Source organism: Meleagris gallopavo, chromosome 31, assembly GCF_905368555.1.
Source record: "Meleagris gallopavo chromosome 31, MGAL_WU_HG_1.1, whole genome shotgun sequence".
Lineage (NCBI taxonomy): Eukaryota > Metazoa > Chordata > Aves > Galliformes > Phasianidae > Meleagris > Meleagris gallopavo.
Window position 1 is genome coordinate 622,520 of NC_139434.1, and position 22,163 is coordinate 644,682.

At 48.6% G+C, this 22,163-nt stretch overlaps 1 protein-coding gene across 2 annotated transcripts; it reads left to right on the forward strand.

The window, feature by feature from the left end:
• Positions 1 to 5,072: 5,072 nt before the first annotated feature.
• LOC100545632 (keratin, type II cytoskeletal 80) lies at positions 5,073 to 20,765 on the forward strand. 2 transcript variants are annotated; one of them, XM_085212460.1, is made up of 9 exons: positions 5,073 to 5,797; positions 9,193 to 9,407; positions 14,573 to 14,633; positions 15,635 to 15,730; positions 17,759 to 17,923; positions 18,420 to 18,545; positions 18,642 to 18,862; positions 19,232 to 19,287; positions 19,375 to 20,765. In XM_085212460.1, exons 1-9 carry the CDS (start codon positions 5,483 to 5,485, stop codon positions 19,578 to 19,580), a joined length of 1,461 nt encoding a protein of 486 aa, XP_085068586.1. In that variant the 5' UTR covers positions 5,073 to 5,482; the 3' UTR covers positions 19,581 to 20,765. The 2 variants fall into 2 exon arrangements, with proteins under 2 accessions (XP_085068586.1, XP_010708839.1); XM_010710537.4 differs by having other exon boundaries at positions 19,378 to 20,765.
• The last annotated feature ends 1,398 nt before the right edge of the window (positions 20,766 to 22,163 follow it).

Consider the following 22,163-nt stretch of genomic DNA (forward strand, 5'->3'; position numbering starts at 1 on the left):
CCTGCTGTGCATTGCTTCCAGAAAGGTGTTGGTGGCATGAGGTGGGAAGTGAGAGACTGAGTTTGGCTGGCAAAAAGTAAAATGGAGCCTTTTTTCCTGATGGTTTGGGCATGGGGCCTCCGCCAAAGCACAAAAGCAGCTGCAAGTGAGGGGGCAAAGAGGCACTGGGGAGGGAATATAAGCAGCTCCCACTGTGATCTTTTGGGGACCTGGCAGCTGAGTGGCCCCAGACTGTGCTAACAGCCATGACACCATCCCCTTCTTCTGCCATGCTCTGATCCCAGATTGAGGCTCCCACCTGAGAACACAAGGAGCAGGAGCCACAGCCCTTGCAGAGAGACAAGGCGTCCCCAAAGCCATCCTGCCTCAGTGCCATCGGGGTATTTTGGCTTGCTTTGAATTTCTGAACTCAGTTCTGCAATGCTGATTTTAAGGGAGAAGCTGCAGCAGGCTGGGATTGTTCTGATCCCAGCCACTGATCCCCATTTTGGGGCAAAACAGCAGATTTCTGCAATTCCCAATGCAGATGCCCTCCTACCAGCTATCACCCTGATGCCTTAGGTGCCTTCTGTCTCCCAATAAAGATCTCTATGTATTTTAGCCTCAGAACCTAAATGCTGCAAAACAGGTACACGGCCTCATAAATATCCTCACAACCTGATTACCAGCTGAAGGCTCGGAGTACCAACTGAAACACAATACATCATCATTCACGCTGCAAACCATGTGAAAATGACACACAATGCAAAAACAAAATGCCTAATTAAAAGTGACACAAGAGCACAGAGCCAGATCGTAATCAGAGTGGTGGGTGCTGGGTGCTGCTTAAAAGGAACAAACTCACTTGGGCAAGTGTGGATTGAGAAACACTAAGCAGTAAATCCTTGCACTGTGTCTCTCATTCACGTTCTTTTTACAAGCAGGGACAAAGAAAAGAGAAACCATTTGGCAAATAACAGGACGGGGTAATATAGAGCCAGGCAACCTTCACCTCCCAGCACAGCTTACGAGTGGGCTGAAAGACACTGGGACGAGCTGGGGTGCACAGCCAAGGAGACAAGCAGGTTCACAGACTTCACCTGATAGCAAAAGCAGCGGTTTCTAAGATAAAACCAAACCCCTTTATGCTGGAGATGATAGGATGCAGCTGCTTGGGGGAGAGCCCCGGGCACAGACAGTATCACCCAACCACTGTGGGAAGGGAAGAGGCTGCAGCACCGGAGCAGAAATGAATGATGTCACCACCTCTTAATTAGTCCTATTTTTTTTTTTTTTTTTTTCAATACCTGAAATTTCCTGGAAGCTACGTGAGCAGCAGATGGGCTGGAAACCTTCCTGAGCGCGAAGCAAACTGGGGCACGTCCCATCCTGCCTTCCAAACCCTTCTGTAAATTCTTTGCAGGTGACGTCTCTTCTGGGGGAAGCGATTTAGGTGGCATTGAGAGCTTCTGCTCCTGCAATAAAGTCAGAAATCAGAGAGGAGATGAAAGGGGCAGCAGGGTGGAAGGAGGAAGGGGACGTGGACAGCTCTGGGCAGGCACAGAAAGGAGTGAAAGGAGATGGTTAAGAATGGAAATATAACACTGGACAGGTGGATAGAGGGGGAAGGATAGGAGCTGGGTAAGGCTGGAGAGCAGCCCCAGCCATTACCAAGCCTCATTATGGGGTGTAGTTCTCTCCCCAGCCTCAGTGCCTCATCCCAGTGTGTGTGACACAGCTGCAGCACTTCCCCTCAGCTTCATCTCCCAGGGAGATCAAAACCCACCACCACCAACCCAGCTCCACTGATGGCCTGCAGCCTCACATCCAGAGCCTGCTGCAGCCCCACATCTACCTCCAGAGCCTGCTGCAGCCTCCAAGCAGCTCAGATGGGACCCAGCAGCCAAATGTAACACAGGCAATTAGGGTCTCTCTCTCTTTTTTTTTTTTTTTTTTTTTTTCCCCCCTATCTTGGTGGACCAACCCCAGCTCTGCAACCAGGAACCGCAGCTGCTCTGCCCCATGGCCGCAGTATCAGCCATTCCCCTGCAATGTGTCACTGGGCTGAACACACACAGCTCCCACTGCAGACGCTCCTCGCGTGCCCGGCGTGGCCCAAACGTGTCCTGCTGACCCACTCATTACCTCCTCAGCCCCAAAGCCCTGTCCCTGCCTTGCTTAACCCTAATCACTCTGATTCCTCAAGGCAAGCGCTGATTCGCTGCTTAATCTTCATACGTTACCCATGCTTAATGAACAGCAATTACTTAGGGAGCTTTGATAAATGAGTTGCTCTTCTGTGCATATACTTATTGAGCCAGTAATCCTATAAGGTGCTTTTTCAAACAGCTGGGATAAATCTCCATGCACCAAGGGAACTCCAGGTTTGTCTGCACAGAGGTTTAAGCATCCCCAAGTGACTCTTCTGTGGTTTAAGTCACCCCATTCCACTCCCAAACCTCAACCTACCAAACAACCACACTGCAAACTCCAGGAATTCATTGCCTTGTTCCAGATGTCCCCACAATGGGAGATCCTCAGACTGCTCGGCATCTTTGGATGGTGATTCCTGCATGCCAACGGATCAGGACATGAGCAGGACCAGGAATACCACTATGGGAGCAGGAGGACAGAGCAGTTTGCCTGGAGGTGGCCGAAACTTTCATCACATCCTCCTGAGCTTTCTCCACTCTCCTCTCTTCTCCCATCCTTTTTCAGCTTGTTTTGCCATGCAGACAAGAAGGCTGGCGCCTAATCTCAAAGCTAGATTTTGGAGAGCAAGCCCGCTCCAAATTGAACCAAATACCTGGCCAAGGAGGAGCATCAAGAACATCAGCAGGAAGAGGAGAAACAGCCTGACTCAGCACTGCCTCTCCCATAGGGCAGGGAGGACAGCAAGGGGGAGAAGCATGCAGCAAGGCTTCGGCTGCCACCGTGCAAAGCATATCTCCATTCTCCATCCTTGGAAGGACAACACAGGGCAGCAGGTTTCTGCTTAAGAGCACCCAAAATACCAAAAAGCAAGCAGCAGCATCTGAGGATCGGGACAGGCTGTTGAGCATCGCCTTGGTTAGACCGAAATTAGGGTTCCCTGGGACCCGGCACTGCCTCCCCATAAAGGTGCAAGCTTGGGTCTCCATCTCACCCCATTGCCTAGAGGATGGGACAACAAGAGCTTGGGACCTAGAAAAGAGAGGTTAGAAAGCAAACATTTGCTGTAGAAGGTTATGGCAAACTCTACCCATCCTTCTGGAAGGAGGCAGAGCTTTAATGCTCATCTCAGAATGGAAAGGCCCCACTGCAGCCACTGAAGATAGCTTTCCACCTCACCTTCCCCAAGCAGTAAAGTCAGCTTTAATCCTAAACCATCTTCCTTCAGCATCCTTCAGCAGCTGAGCAACACCTGACAGAGGGGATAAGGGATACAGTGCATAACCCTATGCAGAAAGCTGGGCACTAAACAATGTATTACGATTAAATCTGGTCACAATGTTTTGTTTGGGTTCCTAACCCTTCCATTCTGCACTGGGTGAAGCCATTTCAACCAAAGTAGATACACTCTTAGGCTGGATCCAGTGTTACAAATGTCATTTCAAGGAAAAGATAATGGGGGAAAGAAAGAATTGATACGTGTAGAAGAAAGCAGTAGGAACTGATGCTCAGGGAGATGTGGCTGCTGATGCAATGAGCAGCAGTGCTTCCTCTGCAGCAGTCCTTCCTGGGATACTGCAAAACAGAAGCATGCTAGCATCCAGCCCAGCTCCTAGCCGCTATTAGATGAAACCAAATGGAACTATCTCCTTCCCTTGGAGTGATCATTCCTAGGAGCCAGCACAACGGCGCTCAGCAGCAGATGAAACAAAGAACCTGCCAGGTGACCCTGTGGCCTGATGCTAATCAGGAACATCGATGTGCCTGCAACCGCAAAGCCACAAGCAGTCCGTGATGAGGCAGATATCTCACCTCACCTTGCAAGAGCCACAAGCTTTGTCACCTCCCAGCCATAAACATCCTTCTAATCCTTAAAATCCTCAAGATTAAGCTGGGAAGTTTTGACAAGGATCCACAAGTGAGGGACTCGATACTCAAATGGATCACCCAAGGAAGCGTCAGATGGACGTGCCACCAGGCAAAGGACGTTTTGTCCTTGGCCAAATACTAAAACTGTGCTTGAAGAAAGGTTAAATCCTACTGGAATGGGTCAGCTTCGTTATGAAGTCTTCTACAAGACCGAAACTACACCCCCATCAGACACGGTTCTTGTTGGAGCAAGTCCGTGACAGACCCAAGCTTTCTCCTACTTCACTCGGTGGGGAAATTCCCAGCTCGCCTTCCAACCAGACCATAAAGCAGCAGCTTTCCCACAGAATGGAAATTCCACCTTTCGGCCAGAGAAGACCAAGACCATCCCCTTTTCTGAAAGCACCACCATGTTAATAAAGCAAAGGAAGCAGAAGTAGGCGTTCTGTCCTCGTTTTTCACACGAGAAAAACTGCGTTAAAGCTGAAAAACACTTTCAGGAGAGCAGTGTCCAATGCTGGTTTATTCCTAGGTCCAAACAAGTAGTTAAGGGCGTGCCACCTTGGCAGGCTAGAATTTATTAAAAGAAAGTGGTTTTTGGTGTCTCCTGAGTTTGCTTTTAAAGGGCTTTTGGGACACGCAGGTGTCAGAGGGGCACGGGCACTTCTGGGATCCAATCTGGATCCCTGAATGCCTGCGTTTCTGTCAGACCAAATAACCTCAACTCTCTAAGGGGTCCCAAAAGCAGACCCACCATCTCCAAATGCTCAGAGCATCAGAAGTTTCTCTCTGGTCAACCATGAGCACCTCTAACCCAACGATCTCAAAAAGCATTCTTCAAACACCCCCCCCCCCCCCATAGCAAATTTAGAACCTTCCTTTATGATTTCCTCAGCTCCTTCATTCTGTTAGAAAAAAAAAAAAAAGCCACAATTCCTTTGGCTGGAAACCCAAGAGGGCTGAGCCCAGGCTCCATGACCCAGGTGCATGCCTGCAGCCCTACTCAGCACTGCACTCCCTGCCTGCTGCAGCCGAGCTCCTTTGCTTGCTTTCTTCACCATTTAAGGACGAGGAAAGCAGCTGCTCAGGGCCCATCGAATTACCTGGGAGTGATTTGTTTTTGCTGTGAATGCCTATGCCTTCACCACACAAACAAGCTCCTGAAGAAAGGAGGGTACAGAGAGAGGGAGGAAAAAAAAAAAAAAAAAAGAGAAGCCAACAGGTTGATCTGGATTACATCAACGGTTACACCCTCCTCCGTTTAATGAACATAGGAGAACAGGTGCTTGTAATTTATTAGCCAACCCACGAGCTGAGGAGACAGGAATTAGCTGCCCAAGCTGCTCAGCGTGCCACTGCTCTCCTTCCCTTTGAGGCAGCAGCAGCAGCAAGAAAACTTCACTTTTTCTTTTTTTTTTTTTTTTTTTCTTTTTTCTTTCTCTACCTCCCTTCTCCTCCCCTACAGCAGAGCCACGAGCTGAGCATGACTAACCCCTGCAAAGCCTTCAGCAGTGGCTCCCTCTGCTCCTGGGAGGCATCAGGAGGGATGAGCCAAGGCAGAGCAGGCAGCACGTCCCCGGAGAGCCTGGGCCGCTGCAGTCCCAGCAGTGTGAGCAGCCCCAGCTGTGGGGCCCTTCATGGAGATGGTGGGTACCAGAGTTCCTCTTACCTCTCCATTGATGGCAGGCTCCTGGCTCCTGTGCATCTTGACATCGACACCGACTTTCATGCTGTGCGGGAGCAGGAGAAGGAGGACATCAAGCTGCTCAACAACCAGTTTGTGACCCTGATTGAGAAGGTATGGGGAGCTGCTGTGGTGTGGGGATGGGGATGCTGGTGGTGGGGAAATGGATGCAGACACTGCCATGAGGCTCATGAAGGCCTTCAGTGAACCACCGCCAGGCTCCAAATGTGAGACTTAATTACCCAATTAGATATTTCTTCAGTGCTATCTCTTAGCACGAGGGCTACTATCACCTCTAGGTGAAGCTGGGCCATGGCTGTGGTCAGCAGCCCGTGCCTCTCCTGTGCTGGTCAACCTAGGCAGCACAGCAGGGACAGGGACCTTCCTGCCTGGGCAGCAGGGACACGGATGGAGCAGGCCCTGGTCCTGCAATGGACATACGGCCATGGGCAGTAACGCTGACGACAGTGGCTGCTCAAATTCCTCACTGGCTGCAGAGAGACAGCTGGAAAATCATCTTTGTAGCTGCATGGTGGGCAAGGGATACCCCCCACCCACCTCCCTCCTCTGCGGTTTGCACTACGAGGGGTTGCATGCTCAGCCAAGAAAGTGTCGCTTTCATCTCTTAAAAGAGCCATGAGAAGGCAGAAGATTTTTCTCAAAGGAAAACAACTCATCCAGCTAAGGCAGGTTTCTGCAAAGCCCTGGTGCTCTGTAAACAGATGGTAATCTCCTAGGATTGCTTCACTGTAGTCTACAATACCGGCACTCAATGCCAAGCTACTACAGCTTGGGATTATTATTATTTTTTTTTTTCAGTACTATTTTCTTTAAGTCAATCTCTAAAAGGACCTGACCTCATGCTGGAAAGGAGGGCAGGGGTCCACCTCCCCCAGTATCCATCCCAACGAAGAGCTGTGCACCCACCACACCTCCACGTGCCAACAGTGTACAGCAGTGCTGGGGGCTGACCCTGCGCAGAGAAACATAGCAGCCTCTGCAGCTCTGCTTTCCTAAGCACTGATCTTGGCCTGGATTTGGAGAACAAGTGGTTTGGAAATCACCTGGAGAATGATGTGTTGCATGTGCTACTGCCCTGGTCCTTCAACCACCCAGAACACGAGGTTGAGGGGTGTGTGTGTGTACTGAGCCCTGCTCAGAAACCAGACCTTGAGTGAGAGGATGGGGGCAGGGGAGATGAGAGACGACCACACAGTAACAGAATGTACGTGAGCCTGACCACAGGCACCAGCCTGTTCCACACAAATGAAGATGGAAGCAGTGACAGCCTCTAGATTTCCTGATAAACTCAACCTGGTGACCTGCTGATAAGTGTGTGCATTACAGGGCCTGATGGACAGAAGATACAAATAACCCTCCTTAGTTAAGTGGCTTTGACTTCAGCACCTGCAGCTTCTGCAGTTAGCTTTGAAGGCTGCAGCTTCAAGTGGTACGTAAGTGGGAAATTTCAGCCACCTGCCTCAGGCCTTCATTCCAGAAGAAAGTTAATGACACTTCCTCGTCGCAGAGAACTTGTCTTTTTAATCAGGAATTCAGATGGTCTGAAGCCCAAGTTGCTAATTCCTCGGATAATTGACAACAATAACTGCAGGAGTTCGCTGCTGATGGGTTTCCAGCAGGCTGTTCCAGATCTGCTACTATTGCCTTTTCATCTGATCCAGATTTGTGCAAGTGGGAGACAGTCAACAGCCAAGTGATGGAATCCCTGCCTGAAGCTCTGCCTTCACCCTGAGCAGCTCAGATGCAGAAGCCTCCAAGGTCCAAGCTTTGGTCACTTCTGTGTTTATTCTTCCAGGAAATGAGGCTTGATTTGAGTGATTCTGCTACAAAGCTCTCGTTTCGTGACTTTGCAAAGGATTTCTGCTGAAGAGGGATGCCGTGTAAGATGGCAGGATGAAAGCAGCTCAGCCTGGTGGATGGGTATGGTTTGGGAACGGGGTAAAAACTAGAGATTTAGGTAGAGAAAAAAGAGCAACAAACCATCAGAAGCGAGGTCAGGAACAAAGACTTCGTTTGAGGGTCAGGGAGAGACTTGGATCAGCAGCCAGTGCAAAGACTGACTATCCTAGCAGTGAATGAGAAAGCTGCCATAAAATGAGAGGCTGTTCTCTACATCCAACCCCACAGTTTGATCCCAGCCCCGCTGACCACAGTCCCGTTGTGCAATCCTGAAGATGCCTCAGATGGAGAGAACAAATGGCCCAATTGGTTACTGGTAGCCCCAGTGGCCACTTCCTCATGCCACTGAGCTGCCTGGCCTCACGCATGCGCACACACAGCACGATGCTGTTTTTGTGCCAGGACAATGCAGCCAGTCAACAAACTCCACTGCCAACTTGATATCTATGGACACGTGTTATGCTGTAAGGAAGGAGTAGGTCTCCAACAGCAAGACTTGGAAGACTTTAACACACACACACCCCCAACTATAAGCATCTGAGCACTGCTGCTTTACCTGGCTGCCCTCTGCTCAGATGAGAAGCTGGGAATGATGCTGTCTCTCCCCTCCATATTTGTGCAGTGCTCAAACCTGAGCATTCTGTCTCACTGATTCACTGCTGTTTTCCTGGCCAAAACTGAAGTCCAAGGAAGAAATCGAGGCCTGATAGCCCTTGTATCCCATTTCTCACTATATAGTGTATAGGTGATGCTGCATCTTCCTCGTAGCACAGATGAACTCATGTCAGCATTGAATCATCTCCAGGACAGAGTTAAGGCAATTGACAGCTTGGAGCTCACAGCCAAAATGTGACGGAGGGAGTTTGGTTTCCCTCACAGAGCAACGAGGAGGGGTGATGATTAAATAATTAATTAACATTAGTCAAGAGCTTTGAATGTGAAAACTGTTGAACGCTCAGCATTATTCTTCAGAATGGAGAGCATCAGGAAAGAAGAGTGTCAGATTTGGATCGTGGGTGGATGAGAACGCATCGTATACTCTCTTAGCAGATAGGGACTCTGAGACCTCACACGGAGCCTAATTATTTCAGTTATTCTGTAGAGCTCCCATAGTTCTCATCTACACTGCTTTGCAATACAAACCAAGACTCTGATTCATTGCTCAGGATTCACCGTGGTGCAATCCTGCAGATTAGAGGGGAGTGATTTGTGCCACTCTGAGGCAGTAAATCAGAATTCAGTTCACCCCAGGCATCTGGGCATGAGTCTTGGTGGGTTTTTGGCCTTTATTTCAATATGGTTGGAGGCAAAGGGGACCAGCATAGATCAGTTTTTATTTTTTCAGTGACTTGAGATGCTTTTTCACTTTCACATGAATGTGATCTGTTAAGAAATTAAGCAGCATGAAATGCATAAAACCTCTGTAGCCCCTATATTCATCCTCTGCCCTGGATCTTCAGAGGATTTCTTGCTCTTACCTGGAGATTTCAGCTAAGCCCAGCAACATTTCAGTGCTGCAGAGGTCTCCAAACCGGAGGCATTTTGCTGTGCTGTCAGAATTACTGAGGTCTCTGCAATCTCTTTATCAGGTCCAATGCTTGGAGCAACAGAACAAGATCCTGACGACACGGTGGAACTTCCTGAAGGATCAAGACAATTCCCACTCCGAATCAGACATGAAGGCCATCTACGATCAGTACATGAGCAAAATGAATCAAGAGATGCAGGCACTCAACTACGAGCAAGAAAATCTCGAGTCGGAGTTGACAGAGGTCCTGAGCACCATGGATAACTTCCGAAGCAAGTAGGTGTCCGATGTGGCTCCATGTATGAGGGGGGAATGTTTGCAAGATGCTGGTTAAGCTGTGGGACAAGGAGCAGTGTGGCACTGATTGAAAGCTATTCCCAGAGAAAAAGAGGACAGCATATTTGAGAAGAACCATATTTGGTTTCCTACCCTCTACCTAACTAGAGATGAAAGTAACCTATAGAAAGTATGGGGGCATCTGAGGTCAGAGCACAGGAAACAATGCTACCAGGAATGATAGCCAATAAAACAAAGAATTAGTTTTTCTCCACACTGTTATCACAAACCAAAGCTTTCTCCCCAGACCAATCTACGGATTTGGGCCCCTTAGCATTAACAAACTGCCTCTCTTTTCCTCCTCCCCCCTCCAGAAATTAAAGCAAAGTTCTGTTTTCACCAAAAGGTTAAATTCTAACCTAACCCTAACCTAAACATCTGGATAGAACTTATTGAGGCAGATGATAGTTTGAGAGGACTGGCTGCAGAGGGCTTATTGCTGCTTTTGTCAACAGCTTTGAGATCCTCAGATAACATCTGAGATGCACCACGGCTCATTTAAGAAAACAATGCTTTCCTTATTATCGGTGTTATTTGCATACCACACAGATGAATCCACAATTAGATACTTTCCCTTCCAGTTACACCCATTTGCCTATACAGGATCTCTGGCACTTTCATGCTAATTTGCAGTGAGGAGGACCCACCTGTGGGCACTGTCAAAACAGAACAACAAAGCTAAGGGCCACCCCTCTGCTGGCATTGACAGACATCTGAAATAACAGCCCACACCTCTTCCTGATGCACGATGTGATGTGTGAATAATGGCAGCACCCTTCTCCAGAGAGCTTAGCCCAAGGATCTCAGTGATCTTTGCAGGCTCTGCAGATCAGGGGAAAGACTGATACCTCCATAAAGGTATTCAGAAGCATTGAGGCATGGGGGGGGAAAGAATTGCAAAATATCTTCAGTTCAACCCATTGTTATGGATATTGTTGGAAGTGAAAGGGGTAAAGTCAAGGTCCAGTTATTTTCAGAGCCTGAATTCGAGGGTAACTGTCAAATACTTGAAAAAAAAAAAAACACAAAATGTATTGAGGTATGGACAGATAGAACAGGGCAGCAGTTAAATTTACTCAAACTGATGGCAGAGCAGGGCATGGAGTTAGGAGTTTGGTTCCTGACCTTATGCTGAAAGCGTTTATGCTCAGCCTCCTTCTAGAACTGGTGCACTGCAAATCCCTAAATTCCTCGTGGTGAGTGTGCCTGCTTTGAGATGTTGGTTTCACTTAAAGACCTGGAATCACTTGCTTTGCTGACAGACAGCAGCCCTAGACTTGGATCAAAGACCTTATAGGGATTGTACCATTTACTTCCTATCCTAAAAGGTTTTAAGACCTCCATACCTCTCTGGAGCTCCTGCTCCTCCTTGCACATCCCCAGGAAGCAATGGCTCTGTACTGACAGAAGACAACTCTTGGCTTATTCCATAAGTCAGGAAAATAGGCGGGCTTGTGGAGAGACATCAGATCAGCCACATCCATCTGCTCTCCCAGTTTGTACTTCTATTTGTACTCAAATTAACTTACTAATTGCCCACATCTGGGACTTAATATTGTTATTTCTCAACCTGATTTCTTAAGGGTAGAGGATACACAGCAAACAGGCTGTGTATTTCCCCCAGTGTTCAATCTTGAGCAGTTTAAGCCTAGTTGGACAGAGGAGCAGAAGAGGCAGAGATGCTACGGTGCTAGAAATTCAGAAATCATAAATGCTTTGAGGAACAGGGCCCACATCCCACCCAGCACACGGGATAAAAACACAGCATGCAAACACAGTATTATCAGGCAGCAGAAATCCAGGTGGATTTCTGCCACAGCAAAAGCCCACCGTGCTGCCTTCAGCCATTGGTGATCCGTGGGGAGAGCACTGCTACTTCTGCTGAGCTTCCCAGGGCAATGCTCCAGCCCCATGCTAACCCACACCAGCTCTGTTGAGTCCTGCAAGTCAAGAAGACCGCCTCTGCCCCATTGTTTTTTTCTCTGGAGTAAATGGGCTGCTTAATCCATGCAAATTTTGGAGGTTTCCAGCTCCCGTAGAGGTTTATTTTCCCAGGGGAAATATTTTGGGAGAAGCAAAAGGCAGGAATTCCACTACCAGTTTTAAATGGGTATCCACTTGTCCTTGCTGTGGCACCTCCATAGAGCACTGTGCGCTCAGTGGCTCAGTGGCAAGCAAGCTGCTGCCCAACAGCTCATGTGTAAAATCTGCCTGTTAGCATCCTCAGAAAGACTCCAATTTGTCTTTTTCTCCCTCTGTTCAGGGACAGCTTTGCAAAAAATACACAGGAGACTTAGCTAGCTGGGATGCTTCCACTTCTTCCAAACTCCTTTGGTTGCCATTGAGCAGTGCTGCTATCTGTTGTCATGGTTTCAAAGGCAGAAGAGGATGGAGAGGGGACAAGGGAGAGGGTTAAAATCTGACACAGGGTCTCAAATGCTGCTTCTTTAGGAAATCATGCCAAAACTGAAACGTGCTCAGGTGGGGGTGACTGCCCAGAGTTTGCTTCAGCTCCCCATGTGCAATTTGCACATGCAAAAATCCATTTGAATGAGAAGGCACAGAATTTTTGCATGTGCTGAGCAACTCTGGGGTGGGACTGGAGAAATACTGCAGGAAAATACAGAGTTAACAACATTCAGGGGGGCCAGATCTAAAAGCCAGAGTTTGTGATAACCAGGTTTTCCCCCTGAACAATGTCAGTCAGCACTCCTCCACCTTCCATCTTTACAGCTGGCTTTCAGCTGCTCCCTACCCCATTTCCTTGCTCTGCAGGAGACACACTGATGTAGCCCCATGCTGCTGGGCTCAGATCCATCCCACCACTGTATCTTTACCCTAAGATAGCCTTGAAGGTACATCCAGAGAGGCATGTAGCCTGCCTGAGATTCAGCTCAACTCTGATTTTGTTCTACTGACTCCAGAAGGAGCCCAAGGCGACCAGACGCCCATCTCAAGTGCTGTTAAAGCGAGATAGGATGGATTTATACCTTTATGCATGATTGCTCGAGGATTACCTTGAAGGAGATAAATGCTGTGATGTGTTTGTAGAAGGCTCCATCTCCATGTGAGTCACCTCCTGGCTGCCAGGTCCCTCTGGAGCCATGCGGTGAGCGCGTCGGGCTGGCTTGGCCTGCTCCCCTTTCAGTCAGGAGCGTTGTTTGCTCCACACGGGAGATTATGTCAGCGCCTGGCAATGCGTTGAAGCTGCTTTGGCAGGCTGGGACAGACTGGGATTGGGCTGAGATGCAATGAGGATGAAGGAAGAGTGGCAGGCTGTAATTAAGCTCGGTACATAGTTACTGGCAACACAGCTAACATTCCAGCTATAGAGCAGAAAAACCAGACAGGTAAATCTTGCTAGCTGCCTAGCCTTATAAGAACAGGCAAAGAGAGGGTGAGTTTAACGCCATGGGGTACCTAAGGGGAACCTCAGAAGTGCCCAGCTGTAGGACCTGTGACAGTCAGATCCTTCTGTGCCCTTTGTCCCCTCTGTGGAGAAAGCAACAGTTCAAGGGAGATGTTTCTGATATTAAGGATCAGCTCCTGGACAGGATGTATCCCTTTTGCCCTGCAAAGCAATCTCCTGGCTGCATTTCCAATGCTTGTTCCTCCTTCTGCCCCCAGGCTCAGCCCCTCTTTCTGGTAAGGAAGCAGCAGAGAAGGCTCACTTCTAACTGGAGCGATGCACACCTGACCGCCAAAGAACAGAATCAAGCATAGAATCATAGAATGGTTTGGGTTGGAAGGGACTCCAAGCCTCCCCCAGCCCCACTCCCTGCCCTGGGCTGCTCCCACCTCTCCATCAGCTGCCCAGGGACCCATCCATGGCACTGAGCCCCTTCAGGGATGGGGCACCTACCCTTCTCCGGGCAGCACTGCCAGGGCTTCACTCTCTTTTGAGTAAAGAATTTCCCCCCCTATATCCTATCTCATCCTCCCTTGTCCCATCTCTGTCTGCCCATGGAATGGCTGCCATTCCTGATTTCATTATCATCTCTCTGTTAGGAGATGCCATTTCACCTGATTCCTAAATGTCTCAGCCTTCCCCATACCAATTTGATGACATCTATAAGCAGCACTCAAAGATTTAATTCCCAGCCTGGAAACGCTCTGAGCACATCTGGGTAAGAGGAGCTGGAGGTGTCACAGAAGAGCAGGGAAGCTAAGGCTTCTCTAAGAGAACCACCTCCTCCATTTCAGCAGAACCAGCATTCCTATAGTGCACCCTGCACCCATCACACAAAATTCCTGGTATCTGGACAGCCAGTCAACCAAGCTGCTGGTCACAGATCTAGCCCAAAAGAGACTCTGTGTCCCAAAGGGCTGGTATTCCCTAAACTACCCTCCTGGCTCTGTTCTCCTTTAGGAAACATGCTTGCCCTTGGACCAAATCTTTGCTGTCCTAGTCCTTATCAGACCTGTTTCTAAACACCTCCAGGGTTGGTTCCTTTGCTGGATATTAGCACTCCACCCTGTCCCATCTGGTTTTTGTTACCTTTTGCTCTGTGGGCAATGTTTTCAATGAAATGCTTTGCCACGTCCTCTGTTCCTTCATAAAGTGTGCTTAAGATTTAAGTTAGGCCATAATGCAGTCTATTTCCTTGGTTTGTTTGTTTTCTTGATTTTACACAATCCAAAGCTTCCTCCTTTGAGAAGCTTTTCAGACACTGGAAATGCTGAGGATATCTGAAAGAGAAAAAAAGAGTTGGGGTGAGAATCTGGGCTTCACTGAGAACAATTCCCCAAGAACAATCCACCATACCTCAATTCACAGTGCCTGCTCTCTCTCTGTGGTGAATGTGAGGTATCCTGAGGTTGCTCAGCCCTCAAATTAAATTAGTGTTAAAGCTACCTGCTCTGTACTCTGGGGTTTTTCAGGCTGAAGGTGCTAATGGTGTTAGCTGGCAGGTGGGAGCTTGTTGCCCTCTCTCTTGTCCAGATGTTCACACCTAAGATATCTCACACCTTCTGAAGGAGGTGGGACGAGATGGTAAAAGCAGAAAGCCTATATGCCAATGCTTTTTTGGGGGCCAGCAAGACAACCTGAAGCATCTGACTGGCTTGTGCAATTTCTGACTGCTTTTTTCCCCCCCTCTCTTTAGATACGAGGATGAGATTCGCCTCTGCAGCGGCATGGAATACACCTTCATGGAGCTCAAGAAGGTGAGTGACAAGAGGAGCTTTGCATCTGTATGGTCTGTACATCAGCCCTGCAGTCACAGAACAGCCTGAGAGAGGCAGTGTGGTCCAGGATCAGCCAGGAGAGTCCAGAGCTGCCCAGAAGCACGAGAGCCCTCGTATCACAGAGGTTTTGTAGGGTAGTAAGGCCTTGAGAAAGACAGCAGCGTGGTGAACAAGGTCACCATTTCAACAGGGAGAGTATAAGAGAATCTGGGCCACTTGTGGTTATAGAAAAGCCCCATGGCTGATGGCAGGAGCACAGGGGTCAGGCAGAGCCACACGGCACCTCAGAACCCTGCAAGGCAATGCCTCTCCTCCTCCTTTGTGCATTCCCTCTGAATGACAGCACAGGTTGGGAAAGGCTGGAAATTGATAAATGTGTTTGCTTTTGTTTCCACAAAACATTGCACGGCCACACCCTGCACAAACATCCCGTCCCAGGAGGAGCTGCATTTGAATATCAGCTCAAATGGAAGGCTTTGTGCACGGTCTTTATATTAAAAAAAAAATAATAATCCAAGGTGTAGGAATGCAGGATATTATTAGGCAGAGGAAATGTTCTCCACAAATGATCATTACGGCTAATTGCATGTTTTCCCTGACGCAGCCATCAGCCAGTAGGGGCAGTTCTGGTGACTTCTGTGGACAGCATCAGTTTTCAATAACCCCTGCTTTCTGTGGTGAACAAAAGATGAGTGGGTATGGACCAGCCCTGCCTGTTTCCTTCTCCACCCTTCCATTGCAGACTTCCACCTAAGCTCTCACCTAAGGGGAAAAAAAAAAAAGAAAAAGCCAAAACAACCACAGAAACAAAGAGTTCAGAGCTAAATCACATAGGAGCTTCTGTGCTCGTAGAGCAGCTCTGTGAGTGCCAGGCACTACACAGCAGGCAGAATGCTTGCTGAAGATGATGGGGCAGCAGCAAGGACTTCTCCAGTTATTCATTAATACACTCCAACTGTTTGTTAATACACCTTTTGCAGGATTTAGATGCCAGTACCTTGCACAGAACGGAGCTAGAGGTGAAACTCAGCGGGCTCCAAGAGCTGATGGACCTGAAGAAAACCATCTATGAGCAGGTAGAAATACAGCTGGGAGGGTGGCCTTGGCACACAGGCAAGACCAAACAAAGAAAGGCTTTTTTTTTTTTTTTTTTTTTTTTTTGCAGACAGCTCCAATACAGAGAGGGCTTTGTTCCCAATTTGCACCAAACTGAGAGAGATTACTTCACCAAGGGGAGGAAGGATACTGCATCTAAATAAGCCCATAGGGTGCAGCATGCCTGCATCTCCTCAAACACAGCAATGTGATTTCAGCCACTTACTCAGAGCCTGTAAAATGCTACCAAGCAGGCTTGGCAGTGTTTGGGGAATACTAACGATTTGTCAGAATTCTACCAATACAAACAATGAGAATGCTTGGCAGAGGAGTGCTACTGCCTTTTGTGGAGAAACTGAGGCAGGGAGGAGCAGAATGACCTGCCCACTAACAGAACTGTGCTAGAACACATCTAAGCATGAGGCCTGAATTTCTCTAAAATGATCACTCCTGGTGCAAAGCAGTTTTCAGGAGCAGAGGCATATCAGATCCTACACAGAATGCCAGTATGCTTCCATCTTCCAGGTCTGATTTCTTCTAGGTCCTACGTTGCTGTTCTTAGCAGCAGTCTGCACTATTTCTTAACACATCCTCCATGCAAAGAAATCACCTCCCACCTCTCCCACCCTCTCCTCCAAAGCTGGTTTTCACTCATTTCCTCACCTGCACCAATTGCTCTGACTGCCATCAATGCATGGGCATGCATACCCAGCAGAGGGGCAAATGCAGGGGGAACTGTGGGACAGATTTGCTCACAGCATGCCAGTATGAATCAGAAAACCACCCCAGCTTTGGTCCTCTTTATCTTCTCTCCCCTTTTCTTTTTAGCAGAGTACTTGCAACACACAAGTTTTCTCACATAGCTATTGCCATGCTCAAACATTAACAAGGAAGCACAAGGATTTAATAACAGCTAGGAACAAGTGCCCTGATAATCCCATTCTCTTTAGATCAGTGGGGTACCTTTTCCTCATGAGTCACCACATCAGGCTCTTTATTTCCCAGTCAGGGGAAGGGAAGGCAAACAAGGCATACAGGTGTTTCTCTAAGAGATTAGAGGCAGCTGTACAAAAGGGAACAACAAAAAACACTGAGATGAAAGCAAAGATGGGGAGAGATGTATGCTGCTCCCATTCACACTGGTGCAAATCAGAAGAAACTGCAGAGAAACTGATAGAAGTGAACCTTTGCTGGAGCAGTCTGAGGTTGGGGGAGCTGCCAAGTGAACGTGTACAGTATCTGCTTGGTGCAATGCATCAGGTCCTGTCTTGTCAGGATACAAACTACCCAGCAGAGCAGTTTACTGGCATAGATGAAGGGTCTTTTTTAGGTTCACTGCATTCATCATTGTCTGACTCCTTTTGTGACCGAGTCAGCTATCAAGAATAAATACTCGAGTCAGTGATAGTGCAGCTTGTGCATGCCTGTTTCTCACCCCCCAGGGCTGGTTTGAGTTTCTCCAGCATACAGAAGCAGCTCTGCCGACCATGGATGTGTTTAGAGAAGGGTCTTCATTCTCCCTTATCTTCCTAGACACAAAGCAGACTGTAACAACAGAAGTGGCAGCCCCTACCTGTGTAGATACTGAAGCAGAGCTGAGTAAAGGCATCTTTATGGAAGCACTAGCTGCAGAACCACTAACAACACCCTGTTTCTTGGTTTCTTGCCCTGCACAGATATGCCCACCATCTGAACATCAATAGATACTGAAGCATCACCTGCAACTCACCTGCTTTTGATGAAGTGCAAAAACACCATTTTGTTGGACAAGTAACATATGTTACCCAGAGGTCCTAAATCCATACTATAGCCTGAGCCTGAGTTTATGGGGGGAAAAAATACCAGATTCAGAATTTAAGAGAATAAAAACCTACAAAGTCTACCCATCCACACACTGCATATCAGGAAGACGCTTTGCCTGGCTCAGGACATCAGATGTGCCAGAGTTCAGCTCTCTTGTGGCAAGTAGCTTTGTTCAACACTTGATATCTCTATTCTCTGCTATTCAGGAACTCGAGGAGCTGCTGACAGAAATTAAGGACATTTCTGTTGTACTGGGAATTGACAACACGTGCAAGCTTGACCTGAGCAGGATTGTGGAAGAAGTGAGGTCTCAGTATGAAGCCCTGGCTCTTCGGAGCTGGGAGGAGGCTGAAGCACTTACCAGGAGGAAGGTATGTCCCCTTATCTGATTGGTATGGGGAGAGGAGGGAGAGAAGAGGGAAAAAGAAACTACAAGACTCAGCAAGATGTGGAGAGACAAACTACACCTGGGAATGGAAGGAGGGACAGGGTGCTAACCTAGATCAGTCCCTTCTAACTCATGTGTGTAAATCAGGAGTTTCACAGCCTGAGGCTCTCCACACTGCCAACTGAGGAAGGCAAGATCATTGTCTAGTGGTAACTTGGCCCACTTAGGATGCAAATTATTTTCCTCTGGTACCTCCTCCAAACAGAGCAAGCAAGAATGTGGTGAAACCAATGGACAGTGTGTTCCATGCCTACAGTACAGCTAGAAGACGCTATAAGAACGAGTCCTAAACCCTTCCACATACCAGCTATTTCTTCCCCTATTTAGGCATTTCTCCCCAGGGGCAGTGGGAAACTTACTAGATTCCTTTGCTACAGCAAAGGAGCAAGAGATAACATGTGCTTCCATCTACCCTGCAGCTGAATGAAGGGAACACCCAATCAGCCACCTATGGGGGTCACCTCCTTGACAGCCGACGGGAGATTGCAGACCTGAACATCCAAATCCAGAAGCTGAGGTCCTGCATCGTGTCCCAAAAAAGCCAGGTGCGTCCTGGGATGGGTGACAAAGCTCTGACAGGCAGATCTGAAACTACAACACATCTAACACTTCTGTTACTTTCTCTCCTTTCGTAACACCAGTGCCTGTACTTAGAGGAGAATATCAAAGAAGCAGGAGAGCATGGTGAGACGGCCCTCAAGGATGCCAAAGCCAAACTGGTCAAGCTAGAAGAAGCCCTACAGAAGAGCAAGGAGGATATGGCTCACCTGGTGAAAGAGTATCAGGAGCTGATGAACATCAAGCTCGCCCTGGATTTGGAGATCCTCACTTACAGGAAGCTGGTGGAAGGAGAGGAAAGCAGGTGAGGTGGGCCTCTCTGCACCTGAGCAGTGGGAGGGATGCACACAAACACCTAGGGAGAAAGCAGACACCCCATGCTTTGAGTCTGGTATTGAAGGATTGATTAAAGAAAGAGCAAATCCCAGAAGTCCCCATACAGCTCAGCCCTGTCTCTTGCTCTGAACTTTGCCTTAAAGCCTTCAGACTGAAAAGCACCAGCACTTCTCTACACTGCTTTGTCCAGGTGCTGTTGAGTCAGCCTTCCAACCCAACCAAGCACTTAACTCTGCCCATGCAGCCCAGCTCTCATGAGCCAAACTCCAGCCCTCCATACCTTTCTGGAACTGCAGATATTAACACACATCTTCACGTTCTCTCCTTATGTTCACAGCATGGAGTCACCGATACCCACAGTCATCAGCACCGTCCACTCCAGACCAAAGCACCGTAAGTGGTTTTATTCACACAAAATGGTGAAATGAAGCATAAATAAAACATTTCTAAGCTCACCCCTTCTTATCTTTCCCCACCCAGCAGTTTCTGCCAGCACCTTAAGGAACTCCAAGCTGTTTGCCAGGGGAACAGGCAGTGCCAATGGTGAGATGAAGCTGAACGGAGGCTGCACAAAATCTCTGCTCTCCAGAAGCCACAGTGACAACCTGGCAGCACCTGAAGCAGATCCCTATAGCTGCAGTGCCCGGTCAAAGCTCAGCTCCCTGCTCACTGAAGAATGCTCCTAGGAGAAATGGAGCCCTGCAGCACAAACCAGACCCAATGGCACCTGGAGGCAAATGGGGCCAGAGCACTTTCTCCCGAACTCAAGCCAATGTCCAAGGGCTGAAGGATGGGAATCCACTCCATGCTGTCCCTTTTATCTTCACAGCATCCCAGTTAACATCTCTGTTACCAGTTACAAGCAAAAATCAACCCAAGGTTTTAGAACCTCTCCTGTATGGAACCATACTGACATCTTCCTCTCTAGGTCTGTTTCCAGAGAGGATCTGCATTCATAACCGTTGAGATCTATCTATAGGAGCTTGCCAGGAGGGGAAAGTATTATTACACAAGCTCTTAACACAGTAGCCATCAGCCCAGCCACTTTACCAGTATTACAAAACCGTTCTTTCTGATCTGTCTCTGTTCTGTGCATGTCCAAGAGGTGCTCACTGATGTGGCTTTCAATGGAAGGCAGCTCCAAGCCTTCTAAGTAGAGCTGGGGGAGATGTGGGCTAATCAACCTGAGCCAGATGAATTTGTGACATCCATATTTGCATGTCTGCTGACGAACATGCTGGCTCTATTTTGGAATCCTTGCCTACTTCAGAGCATTTAACCAATTTTACTGCCTTTTGGGTGGCCCCTCATTCTTTCCCATGCCACTAAAGCTAAAACTCCTTCAGCTTTTATTTTGATAAGCCACCTCTTTCTAACAGAGAGCATCTCTGCCTATTGCCCCTAAAGGCACTCCAGACTTCACATGTAATGGTGCTAGGTCCTAGAAATGGGATAGTCTCTGGTTCCCATCTAACTAAAACAAGCAGGACTTGTCTTTGTATTTATTGCACTTCTGTAGTGGCTTTTATCTTACCTGGCTGACTCCAGCTGATGCACACCAGCTACGTTGCACCAAAGCTCCTGGGGCCAACTCTATAGCTGCAGTCCTGGCCTCAGTACAGGCACTGCTGTACACACTGACACAGGCAGAGCCCTGCAGTATTTTCCTTCATGAGGCCAGGCTCTGACCTCAATCACTGCCATGTAGCCCCACCTGAGTTCACAGGAGCTGTTATCAGTCTCATGGTGCATCTCCATTGAGTGCATCGCAGCATTTCCATGTTTCTGTAGGGTAGACAATGACTGTAGCATCTATGTAACCAGAACACCTGCTCTCCAGAGTTATAATAAAGTACAGAGTGACACATGGACAGCATTGCATTCATGGTTTTCTCTGCGTTTCTTACCACAACCCACCTGAAATGGCAATTCCTTCCTCAGCTGCCAGGGTTGAGAACTCCAGTTAATCCCTCACAGGCAAACAAAGCTGAAATCGCTCCCCAGACACTTTGCTTGGTCCAGATCCTCAGGGAGAAGAGCACGGGGCTGGAGGGGCAAATACGAAGCCACAGTTTTGGGGAGCTCCCTACTGGGCACACAGCATTTTCAGGAGATGATGCATTTCTGCAAGGGGAACCAAGCTGCTCCCCTGACCCTGCCCTGAGCTTCCCCTTGCTCAGTTCCCCCTGCATCTCTGCAAAGAAGAACCTTTGCACAGCTGGGACCCAGGTCTACACCAGGGAACCACACTTCCATGCAGCCCCTCACTTCAGAGGTGCTCTTTCAGAGCACAGTGGTTTTCTGCTGCCCCTTGCTCAAGAACATATACAGCTGAGGGAGATGAGGCCCTGGCACTGCTGCTCAGAAAAGTTGTGGATGCCTCATCCCTGGAGGTGCTCAAGGCCATGGATGGGGACCTGAGCAGCTGGTAGAGGGGAGAGACACACCAACAGCAAAAGGGTTGGAACTGCATGATCTGTAAGGTCGCTTACAACCCAGGCATTCTATGATTCTATGGCTCTCATGGGAGGTCAACAACACACAACCCCCAGAGGAGCGAGAGGACCTGAGATGGGCAGCCTCTCTGCTCTGCCCTTTGCTCCCTAACAAAAGAAATGCTCTGCTTCCAGGTCAGCATATCGGAGGAAGGGAGGATGCTCCAGGCTTTCAGCTAGAGCTCCCAGTTGTTACACCAGCTGATGGCACAGGCGAGGGCTCTTAATTTCTCAGGCTGGTAGGGGTGGGGAAAGGGGAGAGCCATGCGTAGGGTGAGCTTGCCAGCTCAGGTGGAGATGGAACTTGAGCACAGAGCTTCCCCTGGAGGCAGAACCCAGCACAGACCATCCAGGAGAAGGAACAATGCTGGGTTTGTGCAAGGGCGTGCGACAGCAAAAGTGCACAGAGCCCAGGAGAGGAATGAATGAGGGCTCTGAGCAGCCCAGGGCTCTGGGAAGGCAGGGTGGGGCTGAGGCACGGGGAGCATGGCTGGAAGGAGACAGAGCTGGCGTTGTTCAGGGTGAAACCTGAACAGAAGGGAGCTCAGCACTCTCAGTGCAGGAGAACTGGAGGATGGGGTGTTTGGGACCACGCTCACAGCAAGGCTGGGGAGGGCAGGAGCTCAGCAGCAGCTCAGTCGTGTACAGGGAGTGTTTGTAGCTGCTTTCTCTCCCTTTCATGTTTCTGGGTGGTGGATTTTTATTTTTATTTTATTTTTTAATTTGGTCCTTTTTTTTTTTTTTTTTTCCTGTTTCTGAGCTCTCCACTGCCGA

Bases quoted from the DNA above. Each gene is read 5' to 3' on its own strand.
- LOC100545632 (XM_085212460.1), top strand. From the start codon at position 5,483: ATGACTAACCCCTGCAAAGCCTTCAGCAGTGGCTCCCTCTGCTCCTGG. The intron at 9,408-14,572 runs GTAGGTGTCCGA...CCCTCTCTTTAG, and splicing joins ATGGATAACTTCCGAAGCAA to ATACGAGGATGAGATTCGCC. The intron at 18,546-18,641 runs GTGCGTCCTGGG...TCGTAACACCAG, and splicing joins TCGTGTCCCAAAAAAGCCAG to TGCCTGTACTTAGAGGAGAA.